The sequence below is a fragment of the Aptenodytes forsteri genome, unplaced genomic scaffold (assembly GCF_000699145.1).
Source record: "Aptenodytes forsteri isolate BGI_AS27 unplaced genomic scaffold, ASM69914v1 Scaffold120, whole genome shotgun sequence".
Taxonomy (NCBI): domain Eukaryota; kingdom Metazoa; phylum Chordata; class Aves; order Sphenisciformes; family Spheniscidae; genus Aptenodytes; species Aptenodytes forsteri.
Genome location: NW_008795938.1, coordinates 741,780 through 756,820, shown reverse-complemented (window position 1 = coordinate 756,820; position 15,041 = coordinate 741,780). Strand labels below are relative to the sequence as shown.

Sequence of the window (15,041 nt, the reverse complement as noted above, 5' to 3'; positions counted from 1 at the left end):
TAATATCCCTTTTGTTTCCAACAAAAGCAGGCTTATCTTTATTATTTTTCCGAAATTGATTTACCTATATTCATTTTACAGGTCCCTTACATGTCTTACAGATACTTGTTCAGACAAAGTGGATTAATTATTTTACCCTCTTTGCAGAGGATGTTAAAATGAGAAGAGATCAACCATTATGAGAAATATATTGGTACACTTTAACAAGTTTATTTTTAAGACACGTTTTTGAGAAACTTCTTGTCATACATAATGTTGTCACCCACAAAACAGGAAGCTTTAACACAGGACTCTAAAGAAAACACAAACTCTCCTCCACCCACGCAGTCTTTCACTTTTACAACGGCATGAAGTAACAAGAATTAGCGATAGAATGGATGTACCAATCCACTCTATATTATAACCTTTTTTTCCACTGATATTGACATGTACTTAGTGTGAGGACACAAGCAGCCTCTTTAGGCTGTTCTGCTTCATTGTTTTCTTTGGTTTTAAGGCATGAGAAGGAAAGATTTCTTTCTTTTAATATTCAATTCCAAGTACATTAGTAGAATAAATATATACTTTTGCATTTGCTTTCATTCTGCTCTAGGTATTGAAATGCAGTTCTAAAGACCAAGGACAGGTGATGTAAAGCTACTTACAAGCGGGTATGATGAAATAAGTAACAAAGACTATGAATTTGGTATTTAAAGATTCCTTTAAAAAAGAGGAAGAAAGAAGATGGTTCATATTGTACCTAACCCTGACTTCTGCTTTGAAAATAAAACATCCCACCTATTAAATTATAAAAAAATAATGGTCTTATTGACTTCTATTAGATGGAAAAACGCTTTCTGAAGCAAAATTGCAAAAGCTCTCACTAGGAAATGTAGAGGTGATTACAGTCAAGAGAGATAGTCAGCACTCAAAACCTTCAAAAAAAAATCAGAAACCAAGTTTAAAAAGTTTAAAGTTGTTTTTCTTTTCTCTTCCTATACTACTTTAACATTTTTTTTTAAACAAGTCTAACATTAAGTGCCTTTTATAAATTCATAGAACAGGATTAATTTTGTATTTTGTTCTTAAAATCTATGAAAAGGAAGAGAAGAAAGCGAGAGAATGTTTTAATTTTAAAGTTTTATATCTACGCTATTCTTACATAGGCATTTTTGCTATCAAAGATGAGGTTAAAGAATTGCATCCAGACTTTGAAACTGAAAACAATAGTTCTATGATGCTGGTGGAAGAGCCAGTTCAGCTCTTCCATGGCTCACAGTAAATTACCTCCTACATAAATGAATTAACTCTGTTTTATTTGCCATTCATTCTCCTCTTCTAGACCTTTATACAATCTTGTAGGAATCCCGGTATCAAACCACTGAGTCTGAGATATTGAGGGAGATGAAGAGAGATGGGAAAAGGGCTAGAGCAGGGTAACAAAAAGACAGTGTGAAAACACAGAATGTGCCATTCAGGACCTGTGTCACAGTATTCCTTGTGAGAGTTTCTCAAGTACTGACTGCTCTATGCCGATGCATGCTTAACTGCTGTAGGCCAGAGAGGACATGAAAAAGGTGTTAACTTTACTGGTAGCCAGGTTGGGTAGCTTTTTGTTTGTCTGACATTGTCTTTTAAGAAACAAGGATGTTCTAGGTAGCAAAAGATGTTAGGAAACATCTTTCATCAACATAGTTCTCAGCATGGAAGAGCCATAAGCATCCCTGTACAGCATGTACATTCCATGCATGTACATCCCATGCACAGCATCCTTGTACAATGATGGAGGAAAAAAAAAGCACTGGTCATCAGCAGTATGGTTTTTTAATGCTGACCTTTCAGGATCATTTTTTCAAATCAAACTAATGGGTTTATTTCTCTTGCTTCCTCTTGTTTCTTTCAAGCAAGACAGAAGTCTTTGCTCAACTAGGAAATGCTCAAAAAAGCCCAGGAATAATGAGGACAAATTTCTGACCCAAAAAACCCCAATTCATTATAAACGTGTTTCCATTCCATCTTCTGATTTAAGTTATTCTGAATCTACATTGAAGCTCTTTTTTAAAGCAGATTAGCAAAGAACTTCTATAAATTGTGACTTCCTCAAGGATCCACTCCTTTGTGGTTGTGGGTTTTGATTGTTTGGGTTTAGGGGTGGGAGTGGTGTTTAAGCTTTAAAAATCTCTTTTTGTCACAATTGTTAATCAAGCATGTTGTCTCTTCTGTGAGACAGAAACCAAGTGAGCTCATTATAAGAAAAGGAATTGCGTATCAAACTTCCATATTTTCAACCTAAATATATATATTAAAAAATACATATACACACAAAACAGATTAAATACACATAGTGCTCCTAGGGAACCATTCTTCCAACTACTTCAAACGTTACTCAAGCCTTTGGTAGTTCTTCCTAAGATGCTCAGTAGAAGAATATAAGCATGGTAAAGAATAGTAAAGCCCAGTACAAAGGCAGAATACTATGTTGCCTGAAAAAATACCTTCAGTATCTGTATGTGCCAATTTCTCTAGGATGAACTTGAAAATGCAGCTATCACAGCTTCAAACATCTCACATCCATGGGTGCACAGTACAGTAACCACCACATATTAACTATGTCTTATTGTGTATCTGAGAAAAGAACTATGGATAGCATCAACCTCTATGGATAAAGCAGTAAGGCTAGAAGCATTCCTTCAACTGATTACTCCAGTGATGCCAATTTGCCTCATTTCTCAAATGGCAGAAAATCTCCCATCCTTGATTCACAGATGCTTAACACACACTATACAATAAAGTTCAGTCATTAGATTAAACTTAGTAATATGGTTCTTATACCCTTGCATTCATCATTTGGTAAGTTTTTCCCAAATCTTGTCCAGTATGATCCTGGAAAATTAGTAGGATTTTTCTAGCCCACTCGAGATTCTCAGTGGTAAGAGATTAAAATCAAAACAAGTCTCAGCACTACCCTTCCTTCTCTTTTTTGAATTATCAGCTATAATTTCTTCTCACATGATAAAGTAAGGTAAGGTATTAAGAGACTGTGTGAAAAAAAAACTGCCGATGGAGAAAACCAGGAGTCAGCACAACTGACTGGCATAGCTGATAAGACCATACGTAGTTAGATTTTACCTTTCTGACTAATCGAAGTGCTTGTGTTCTTTCTACTTCATTACTCTGCTGTATGTCGATGCACCTAAAATAAGTTAAACACACATTTTGTTTATAACAATGCTAACTTTCACCTTAACTGTTAACAACTCGCATTTTAGTATTTATGCAATTGAATAAACAGAAGAAAAAGAGTATTATGACTGATTGTTTAAAAATTCTGCCTTTCAGCAAGCATACTCATTACGATTGATCAATTCGCTTCGGTTTATATTTTTTTCAGTTATCTTCATTATAATTAAATCACTAGAATGTTCTAAAATATACAATGGCAAGGCATAACAGCTTCAACAAATATTTTCTGAGCTAGCTGCATTTGTCATTTCAAATGAGACTAAACAAAGTATTTGTAATGTTTCACATCAACGTTTTGTGTGTGTTCTCAGATCAGAAAAGTCCTTTGCTCCAACAAAATTAAACAGCACACTAAAACTGACTATGTGTGTATATTTATAAACAGAAACACACACAAATCTATATCAGTATATTAAATCCAAGAAGATTTTAACAAAGGAAGCACAAGAAATGTTAATATTTAAATCTACTTATCCTGCTGATCTTATTATGTCATTCTTAGTTTGCCCTTTGGTATTCTTCTGTTGTGTCATGGGTTATACTTAGATTACAAACTCTTGGGCATGAACTACTTTTTAGCCCTGACTTTGTACTAGAGTTTCCGAAGCACTATGATAATACAAAGAATCAGAACAACTTCCATAAAACAACTCAAGACATGAAAATTACTGATGTTTCAACCTTCTAATAACACCACAGATTAATTTATGATTAATGGCACTTATGATTGAAAAACATATACTTAGATTACAAACTCTTGGGCATGAACTACTTTTTAGCCCTGACTTTGTACTAGAGTTTCCGAAGCACTATGATAATACAAAGAATCAGAACAACTTCCATAAAACAACTCAAGACATGAAAATTACTGATGTTTCAACCTTCTAATAACACCACAGATTAATTTATGATTAATGGCACTTATGATTGAAAAACATAGGGATTTTTTAGATTACTCATAGTATATCATATATTAGGTCAGCATTTTATTTGGATTAGCCGGTGTGATGTATTATCCTTCTATTTTTAAAGGATGTTATTCATATTGAAGAAAACTGGCTTTTATAAAACTACATATCAAGAACATAAGAGGATATGAAAACACCTTTTATCACCTGTCTCAACCATGAAAAAGCAAGTGATTTACAATTGTACAATTTACAACAAGAAGGAAGAGAAAAATTACCTGGCTATCAAGTAATCCACTTTCAACTTTAGCACCTTCTGGAGAATACTGGAGTCTCGAATGAGATAGCGGAGTGCTCGCAATCCTGCTGCTCGCACCTCTTTTGCTTCATTTAGTAAAGCTAACCTCAGACTACAATGAAGAAAACAAGGGGGACAAACAATTATTTAGCAGCAGGTAGACTTCACCATCTAACATGCAGCTACCACCTACTCACTTAAAATAAAAAGTCTGATTTTGAAAAAGAAGTGTTCTGCATTAATTTTCTGTCTTTGAGATATTTACCTGTACAGCCTAGAAGGCAAACCTTCACCCTGCCAGCAGATGTTGTAGGCAATGTATTAATCTGAAAAAGCCACAAACCAATTTTTTCTCCCCCCCCAAAGAACAGCTTGTACATCCATGAAATGATACATGACCAAGACCTGCATACGACTTGTTATCTGACAAAACAGCTGAGCACAATATTAGTCCAAGAAAATTAACAGGTAGAGCATTTTCTCCTCTGCTAGACTGCCAACCCATAAGCACAAGCCCTCAAAACAATGTCTTGACACCTAATAGAGACAAATTTGTACCTTAAGTAATCATATGCACCACTCACTAAAGATGTTATAGCACCATGTTACGTTTACATGAAATATGACAGTCATAATTTAAACAGCCCAACACAGTACAGATTTCTACAGATTTCATTTTAACATATAACCAAAACGTATTTCTCTTTAGACAGATTTTGAAAGCATTTTGCTTACACCGAGGTGAGCTTTCCTAACCATAACTGCCATCATAATGTAATTTCCTAAATTCACCATCTAGGTGAAAAGAATGAGATACTGAAGGTCTCCAGAAATGGAGTTTGAAAGTATTAAGTTACACACTGTCCTTTTGAAGGCCCTCAAAATATTTACCCCTTTTCCTTGCCTACCCGGGGGGGACCTGAAAGGAGAGGAAGAGCCGGCGGGGGGGGGGGGGGGGGGGGGGACACGACGACGACAGACCCCAACCCCCTCAAGTGACATATTTTAGTAGGATTCTTTCAGTGGACATCTAAGAATGTAAATACTTCAGCCAGTGAGACTGAACTTCTACCTATACAAATGGCTTATTTTTTTTTTCTTATTCTAGGATCGTCATGCATGGTAATCAGCTACTCCAAGGCCAAAAATCTTCTAAATCTTTCTGGAGATTAACTGGCCTGTGTAAAAGTCACTGTAACAGGAACCTACTTCCAGGTGATATCTAGACAAAGTAGAAAGGCTGCAATACTATATGCAAATAAACATGAACTGATTATTACTTTCAGCACCAAGTAGGGAATTACGTCAGGAAGACCATCTTTGCTGTAATACCAAATATGATTCTTCCCATAAAAAGAGTGCCACTAATTGCCTTTATTTACCTACTTTAAGCTGAGCTAGAAGCAAATAAAAAACAGGTTCTCAATACTGTGAGGTTAAGAAAAATTCTTCCTCTAAAAAAAGCTGTACTAGAGGAGATATTTATTTCCAAAGTAACTCAAGAAAAGCAGTAACTCTTCAATTATGCTGAGTACATCACAGGTATTCTTTAGATCATGAGTCATGCTTTGTTTCTAGTTTTGCAGTTTTGCAGAGATGGAAGTCTGAGGGATGAGCACATAAGACTCAGTTCTACTGAGTGGTATTTTTCTATTTGAACTTTTACCTCACAGTTTACAATTGGTTTGGATATGCCAGTTTAAGACGCTTCAGCAGAGTTTCCTTTTAGGGCAGAAGTTACCCATTACTCATGCAAACGGTGTTGTTGCTATCCATGACATTTCTTACTAGGACAGCCAAATACTGAATCTGGATTTTTTCCCCCTCATAAAGTACATTACTTTTATATTTGAAAGGAAAACATTTCTTGAATGGCACACCAAAACAATCTTTAGACAAATAGTTTCTCAAAAGCAATAATGCTTTGAAAGCTTGTTCTACTACTCACAAGAGGAGGATATTCTTAATTTGTAGACAGAAGTTAATTTAAGAATTGGCAACAGTGAAACCACTACAAAGGACAACACTATCACGAGATTCAACATCCAAAAGCAGAAGGTACCAAAAAGGGACGTGTCACTATCTTTAAATAGTAAGAATGCAATGAAAATATATACCTAGCCAGAAAGATACAGACCTAAATAAAGGCCATAAAAATCCACAAAGGTCCAATGAAAGCAGTGACATATAGAAGTGTACAAGGCTGAACAAAAACCTCTCCATTAAAAACAAAAACTAAACAAAAGAAGTCACCAGTCAATGACTGAACTGCAAAAACCTCAGAGAAACCTGACCTTATAAAGACAATGAAGATATGCTACAGCAGGCAGAAAAAACCCACACACCTATGCGCATGTGTCTGTACGTGTCTATGTGTTCTGACTTCTCAGCTATACCACAAGGAGAAAACTTGAAAAGTTAAAATCGGACCCACTGGATAACCCAAAAGGAAAAGGAGAAGTAATGAAGCAAATAAGAAACTGACAGAGGTATGACAGAAACAAGCATTTTCTTCATCCTAGGTCACTGCTTTAGAGATCTGCATGAAGATTCCTATCCTAAAGCCTTTTTTATTAAACAAAATACGAGTTAGACTAAGAAGTGAAAACGATGGAAGAACTGGGAGAAATCTATTAGTAAGTATTGTCAGCGGCCCACCAAGCTTCACATCTAAGTGTTTGGAAAGAACGTTAACATGAACTATCTGTATATATTTGCTAGCACCGTATTATAAACAGTAGTGGCCAAGATGGAGAAAAGGCGATAAACAGGTCTATACAAAAAGGATTCCAAAGGGCATCCAGAGGACTGTTTATGATCTTAAAATAAAATCACCTTAAAATAAAACTGGTTAGCCATGTGAAGCACCCAGTAGAGTTTACACAAACTATATTCTACTAATCTTCTGAAAGGGGGGGGGGGGGGGGAGGGAGAGGGGGGGAGAGAGAGTGATATGAAAAACAGTTTTGCAAATCAAAATCTGAAAAGATGAATTCAAAGAGCGGAGGTGAATGGAAGATTTTTATCCTGACAATTTTTTGTCCTGAATTTTATCCAGGTTCACAATCTCCTTTTGGAGGCAATATTTAGTATACAATTCTTGATTGGAGGAAACAGGGAGGGCAGAAATACAGAGAGCAACATAGTTGATATCAATAAGAATAGGCTGGGGTTATGAAAAATTTCAAGGGAACTTAAGAATTATCTGTATGCATAGTTAACAAGATGGTGAAGAAAATTCAAGATTATTAGATGTGACTTAACACACATCAGGACAAAAAACTGTATTATAAACCCATACTACATGATTCTAAAATAGCCATCAGATCAAGAAAATTATTTTGATACGCACGCTCCACGTGCATCTGTGGCTGAAAGTGCCAAAAAGACATCACAATTGTGTAAGACAAAAAGTAAGCGGAATACTACTTGCCCTAGTATTTTCAGCATCACTGCAGAAATGAAAATAACTTCCTAAGACAGCGTTAAGGCTGATAAACATTAAGACTGATAAAAAGTCTGGAAGAACTAACAAAGGATGGAATAAGAAAGGATATTCACTACCTATTACAGGATCATTCTTGCACCTTTTTCTAAAGCATCTCATCCATTCACTATAGAAAGATAACCATAGTTTTGACAAATCTTTGTTTGATCCAGCCAGGTCATTGTGAATGTTCTGAATTTTGCTTTTATGGCCAAAGCCTCTTGGCACATTACTAAAAGACCTCAAAAGTTTCTGAGGCCTACCAAAACTCCATTTTCTTCATGGCTCAAGGTTTCCTCTCATCTGTCAATGGTATGGTGCTCTGGGAACCGGGAAGACCCATCTACACTGGGAATGACAACAAAATGTGTCACTATTATCTCCATTTGCTGGCAGGAAGAAACTATAATCAGGCACCTGGACTAACAAAATTCTAAAAAGAGAATGAGTTCTAAAAAACAGATCTCTAACTTGAGAATAATTGCAATTATTGCATACTGCAACTGTCTTTAGTTTGGGTAAATATTCTATCAAGGTTACTGACCCCAAAACCTAGAACTTTATAGGAAATGTATAATTATTCTTGAAATCATTGATTCCCGTTAGTTTAATGCTTTAAGGTTAGCCATTCATACTTCACAAATGCAGAAAACTCGAAGTATTTCTTGCATCCAAGTAACTTCTCATGTTTTCAAAGAAAAACAAGTTTGTTCTGTAGAACAGAAAGGTTTCCCTATGGAAATCTAAGATAACGCTGGGAACATCAGTAGAGCAAATTACAGAACTTACATGTTATTTCCACAGGAATATAGGTACTTAGCCTACCTGAAGGTCATTTCCAAAATTAATTGAAAAGTTCAGTATTTGCAAGTTACTTAGAATGGCTGTATGCTGTATAGCAAAATAACCTGCAAACAGAGTACTACTGCAGAATGGCTATAACTCTGTAGAGCAGAATTTTTAAATTTGCCTCAAAAGTCTGTATTTCATGAAAACAATCTATCTTGTAAATATTTCTGAAGAACCACCAAGCAGCACGATTGTGGTTGTTAAAATGTGAGTATTTGAGTGGTGTCCTTGAGTTTGAAAAATTATCACTATAGCAGAATAACCTACATATTTGCATAAAAAATTTGCTTCTCATGTACATACACAGAGGAACCATTGGACTGACCAAAGCAACAACATTAACCAAGATAATTTTCCTGCTATATTTTTATTTTTTTGAGAAGCCATTTTTGGCATTTTTTTCTAAGTAGGGGGCTATTTTTCTTCACAAGTGTGCTGAGAACAACATTTTTATCTGTTCCTTATCAATATCCGTAATTGTGTTTGGATTAGGAGATCCTTCTGCAAACTTCTTCCTATAAAAACAAACACTAGTATTTGCATAACCTTTTAAGACTTGTATTTAAAAATATTTGGTAAAGAACTCTGAATTTTGAAGTTACACTCTTAAGAGATGTTTAGTCCCATCATAAAGCACTAGAAAAGATTACATAAATAAGATCAGAAGATGACAGCCTATTAAAGCTTACAGCAAAATATGCATTCACAAAACTATATTAACATTTTTTAATTTTTTAGTTCTAGCATGGAAAATCAGTTCTATTTAAGAAAACAACTTACAATATTTCCACAAGAAATTACACAAGTTTTCCCAACATTTTACTTAAAAGAGTGACTAGCTTTTCTAGGCTTGCTTTCCTAAGTCAGATAACTAAACTGAAAGAACACAAAGTCATATTAAATACTAGACCTTAGTTGTTTCTGCCACCAATGCTAAGCCTCAGGACAAATTTACCAATGTCTGTGTAGAAACACAGAAGTTCTGGAAATAAGCACGTAGTTACTTTTGACTGTCAGAAATGGCAACAAAATATAGGAAAATTCCACTTGAAAGTACATACACAGGGTGTTTTAGTAGCAGGGAAAGCAATGCTACAGACATATACACACCAAAATAACATAAAATGTTTATCTTTAAATCCTGATTCTACATCAAGAGTATGCTCTAAATTCTGTAGATGCACATTTTTACTAAAAGTGCTTTCTGCAAGTACTGAAATATAGAGGTATTTTTTACATCTATGTGGAATATAGTAAGTAATCCACACTTTTAAACTTGTAAGTTTTTTCCCTCTCTTTGCCTGAAAGGGAATAATGTATTTCTGATTTTACTCTTAAAATATTTGAAAGGTATATGTTTGCATAATGAAATTTCAAATACATTAGAAATACAAAATACTAGCTCAAAAGTACAAACAAAGTTCATTTCACTGCACCTAAAACAATTAAAGAACCCTAGTACTGCTCTTATGCTCCTTACTACTTACCATATTATGATGCTGTCATATGTAAAACCTAGCTTTTCTTCAGCATGGCCAGTATTACAAAGAAGCTGAAAAGAAAAGAAAATGTCTATTATTTATAACTCTTTAAAAATGACTATGTAAAACTGTAGATTTCTGGCAATGCTTTCCAAGAAACCTGAGGAATTTCATTCATGGCAAGGGGATGTGTACCAACTTCAAACTTCCTTGAGAACTTCTGCTGTCAGTGTTCTGTTCCTATATACGCCAGACACACACAAATCTGTGGCCTCTCATACTAGAGAAAAGCTTGCACAATTGTGTAAGCTGCCTACGAGTCAATTTTTCAATTCCAGATTGCTCCTCCTGCTGCCTTTAAGCTCTTTTCAGAAGAGCCACTAGTAGGGCAATTGGTAACCTGAGTAGAGATGAAAAAGACTGAAGTCAAAGCACATCTGCATTCAAGAAGAGGGCTCAGGTGAGAGTTTTGAAGCAAAGATTGACACTGGTGGTCCACTGTCATGTTCTGCCACAGCAGCACAGGCGTAGGAAAAAAAAATAATAAAAAAAAAAAAATCAGAAGGCATTGGCAATGGTAATTGTCCCGTAACTGACGTAATAAAAAAAAAAAAATCAGAAGGCATTGCCAATGGTAATTGTCCCGTAACTGACATTTGGCCTGGCCTGCCATCAGTTCCATAGAACTTGTACCTCCGAAAAAATCAGTGCAAAGGTTTAATTTATGCACACAAGACGACACCTATAAACTGTCGCAAATTCTGAACATTTCAACCATATCTATCAATTTTGAACACAAGACTGAAGATTTACAAGTGCAGTTTTTACGTCCAAAACCAATCTCAAAAGGAGCAATCTAGTGCGTGCCAATGTTTTAGCCTCTTGAGGAAAGGAAAACATTCTCTTCTGTAAGAAGAGTTGACGCTGTTCTACTTTGCAAGAGCAACAAAGAAATTCCTAGTAATCTCATTTATAGCCCCTAGCTAAAATTATAAAATACTTCATTATCACATCCAAATCCCAAAGCACTTTTCCAAGCACTTCCAAAAACTCAAGTGACTAATACTGATTGCAATAGCTTTGCACTTTGTCCTCTCTTTTCGAAACCGCCATGTGTTCAGTTCTGAGCCAGCGCGGCATTAACAGTTTCTCCTCAGTGAGGAATTCAGGAAGTGTTTGTGCTAACTAGTGAATAGCCCTGCTCTGAAAGTATTAAAATATATAAAAGCCTGTGCCATGTTCTTTATATGTATTTACTGCTAACAATAAGAAATTTATAATAAACTAAACGAAGTTAAATTAAGGCTACTGTAAGTTGAAATATTTAACATGTTCCATGCTCCCATTCTATTGTTCATCTCCACTTGAAAAACCAGCATATCGCACAGAAACTCTGCTTTTAAGCGAATCCATTTTATTAGCATGATTGTTTAAGTCCAAAAATACTTAGGTTTGTGCTCAACAAGTACAAATTCTTCCAAGGATCACATTGCGTTTTAAGAAATTATTTTTCATATAGTGAGAAAAATGCATAGCGATAATGCTGAAATCCAAAGCTGTTAATGAGATAGATTATTAAATTGGCCTAGATCAGCTCCACATTTGGGCTCAAATAATCTAAGTTAATCGAAATATTTTGGATTTTGCATTTTTCTTAACAGTGGCTATAACCAAAGATGATTACAAAACATAAGGAAAGTTATTATATAACCTCTTTTCCCCCACCTTTCAAATTTAAGTGATAATAAAACTAGACAATTGGTGCATTAACTGGTTATGACAGTATGTCACTTCCTAGCATCAATCTATTTTTATGCCATGTTGCTGGACTGCCTAAGGCCACCACTGCTGCTTTAGCATTTCTATTGACATCTTATGAACTGTAAAAATTGGCTGGCAGAGTGTAAGCAAAACAGTGTGAGAAGATAGTGAGTAAAAACAGTTCATTGTTCAGTTTCAGAAAAGTACATCAATAGTTGTTTAGGCTCATCACTTATACATCTAAACCTCTCCCCATCGTTCCACCCCAGACACAAATGAGAAATCCTAATTTAACATACCAGATTATCCTCCACAGTCTTTCTTCCTACTTAAAAAAAAAAACCCAACCAATCAGAATTGTAATTTTGATGTAGGAAAAAACATTTTTGAGAAAGCTGCTATTGTGTGCACTAGTGCATTTCTGAAGTGAGTCTCCTATCATCGCACCTACTATTGGTTTGCATCTCGAGCGGTCCCGAGATGAAACTAAAGCAGATGACGTGTTTCAGGAACCCACCTAACTTGCTGCAATTACTAAAGAGCATTCAGTTCACTGGACCAGCTCTAGTTTAGTTGTCAGTAACCACTCTTACCAAATACATACAGTGTAGTTATTAGCTCATCAATACCAACTGTTTTCCTCTATATACGTGCTCCCACTGCGCACACCCGCATTGATGCGGAAAGAAACTTGACCTTATCTTGAAACTCAAATACAGTTATGTAACCTGACAACAGTTATAACTTTGATCAAGTTCATCTGCTGTGTGGATACAAATTTCTGGACATGATGACAATTATTAAAGTGTTTGATGGTGTCTGTGCGTACATGTGAAATATTTCTCACAGAGAATGAACAGAAAAAATTGGCTAAAAAAAGTAAGTACAGGATTAGCTACTTTAGCTATTAGTTTACTCTCATTCCAGTGGGCCACTATTACTTATGTATTGGCTCTCTTTGCAATTTACACACAGTAGTGTGCTTACAGGATTTCTGCTAGAAAAGAATTTAAAAGACGGACAGCAAGATCAGAACTCAAAATGTTTCAGTGATTTGAAAGGAGTGCCCAAACTCAGTAAGAAAATTCAATTAAATAGAAGGAACAGCGTATCATATCCTTCAGGGTACCACATATTAACAGACAGATAAAAACTTAAAGGAGTCCAGCAGAGAAATACAGTATGTCCAGAAAACATTCAGAATGTTAAATACAAAAACAAATTTCAAAAGGAAAGCAAGATCTGTAAGTTACAGCAAACTATAAACTAAATGAGTTAATGTGATGTCATTTCGGGCGGGGGGGAAGGAAATTTTACCCTTGGAAATACTAATGGGACTGCATTATGTTTCAGATTAAAAGACCTTTTTTCCCCACTTCACAGGCTGCTCTCAAAACTGCACGAAGAACAAAATTTTGGATGCCACATTTTAAGAGCAGACAAACTGGAAAAAGCGTAGCAGAAAAATGTACAAGGCAGCTAGAAAATACACCCATGAAGGCTCAGCATTGGGTTTATTTAGTCTAGGAAAAAAAAGCTTGGCAAAATAAGGTTGGATTGATATATGTTTAAAAGGCGGAAAAAAAGTCATGGAAGCTGCTATAAAGAAGATACTGTTCAGCTGGTCTCAATGCCTTGGGTATTTGCTAGTTATAAATGTCTGGTCTTAAATATATTAAAGGGAAAACTTTGCCACTTTCTTCTCATTTCACCTTCAAACAACATTAAGCAGGTCAATGATTCTGGCCCAAGTGCAGTGACTTTTGTAGATGGCTGAATTCCTGACAAAGCCAAGTAACCGTCATGTTCGACTGTAACATTTAACAATTAATATGCATGTCATTGTAGTGTAAGTTTGTAGGCAAGCAGTACCAGAATACTAAAATCTGCTTTTCGCTACACATTGCTGTATTTCACTAAAATGGCAATGGATTATCCTATCATGTAAATGCCTGGAATCATACAAATACACTTTATATTTCAAATCTATCTATATATCTTATATATAAAATGTATATATTTTAAATATATACACAATAAATTTTATATATGTTTATATATATATACACACACAAACACACAGACTACACTTTGCTTGTTAAAACTGCCAATAAGTCAACTCTAAAATTCAAAATTTTTTGATATAATAGTCAATGAATGGGAATAGCACAGAGTCTTTGAGGGTATGATTAAATATTAGGACAAAATGGTACTTAGGCTAGGCCAGACAGTGACTAATTTACAGTGAAGGTTTTTTTTCATGTTTACTGTCAGCTATGAGTTTTTCATGCTACTTGGATGAGTCATAGCAATATGAGTAACACATCAACATGTCTTGGAAACAGTAGCTCAAACAACAAAACCACAGGAGGTCAACAGGATACGCCAGTTGAGTGCACACTGAGACCATTCAAATTTACATTTAACAGAATAGTCACAGCGATTGCTAGGTAAAAGTATGATATTCTATGCATCTGAAAAATAATTATTATACTGTAATTTTGGAAATACGGTTTGAACCATCACTGGTTATATTTATGAGGTCACTACTTAGTAGACTCCTGGTCTTAAGAGAAGCCCCTGCTGAAATTGCAGACTCTGGATTTAGACCCATTAGCTCTCCAGGTTTGTTCCACAGCTGAATGCTCCTAAGCAGATGTTCTGTTCCTATCTGCTACCTACTTGGATGAATGTTAGTCAGCCAATACTGCATTCAGATTCTAAGATACTTGGGTTTTGCAAAGGACAGCTGAGACTCTAAAATGATGGACTATGAATCAAAAAATCCATGAAAGCCTCTATAGTCCCAAACTCAATCTATATCTTAGTGAAATTTAGCAGCATAGTCAAAAGCTAACAGGTATCTAGAGCAGAATAGTACAGCCTCATTAAATAATGACAGAATTAGTTCTGAGCAGACTGAAAATATGATTTTCCGTATCACTGATGCTATTCAATTGCTAAATTTAAGCTAAAATGAATTAAGTTTCATTTTGTCCTTAAAGAAGCACCTTTCTTTTTGAATGAAAAACAGA

General features: G+C 35.4%; 1 protein-coding gene across 1 annotated transcript in view; it reads right to left on the bottom strand.

Annotated features, from left to right (window-relative positions):
* RICTOR (RPTOR independent companion of MTOR complex 2) overlaps positions 1 to 15,041 on the bottom strand; it is a 67,698-nt gene that overhangs the window by 48,355 nt on the left and 4,302 nt on the right. Inside the window, exons 2-4 of the mRNA XM_009285155.2 lie at positions 10,252 to 10,316; positions 4,409 to 4,540; positions 3,109 to 3,172 (exon numbers count right to left, since the gene is read on the bottom strand). Of these exons, the coding sequence (XP_009283430.1) occupies positions 3,109 to 3,172; positions 4,409 to 4,540; positions 10,252 to 10,316 (261 nt within the window). The remainder of the gene's footprint in view (positions 1 to 3,108; positions 3,173 to 4,408; positions 4,541 to 10,251; positions 10,317 to 15,041) is intronic.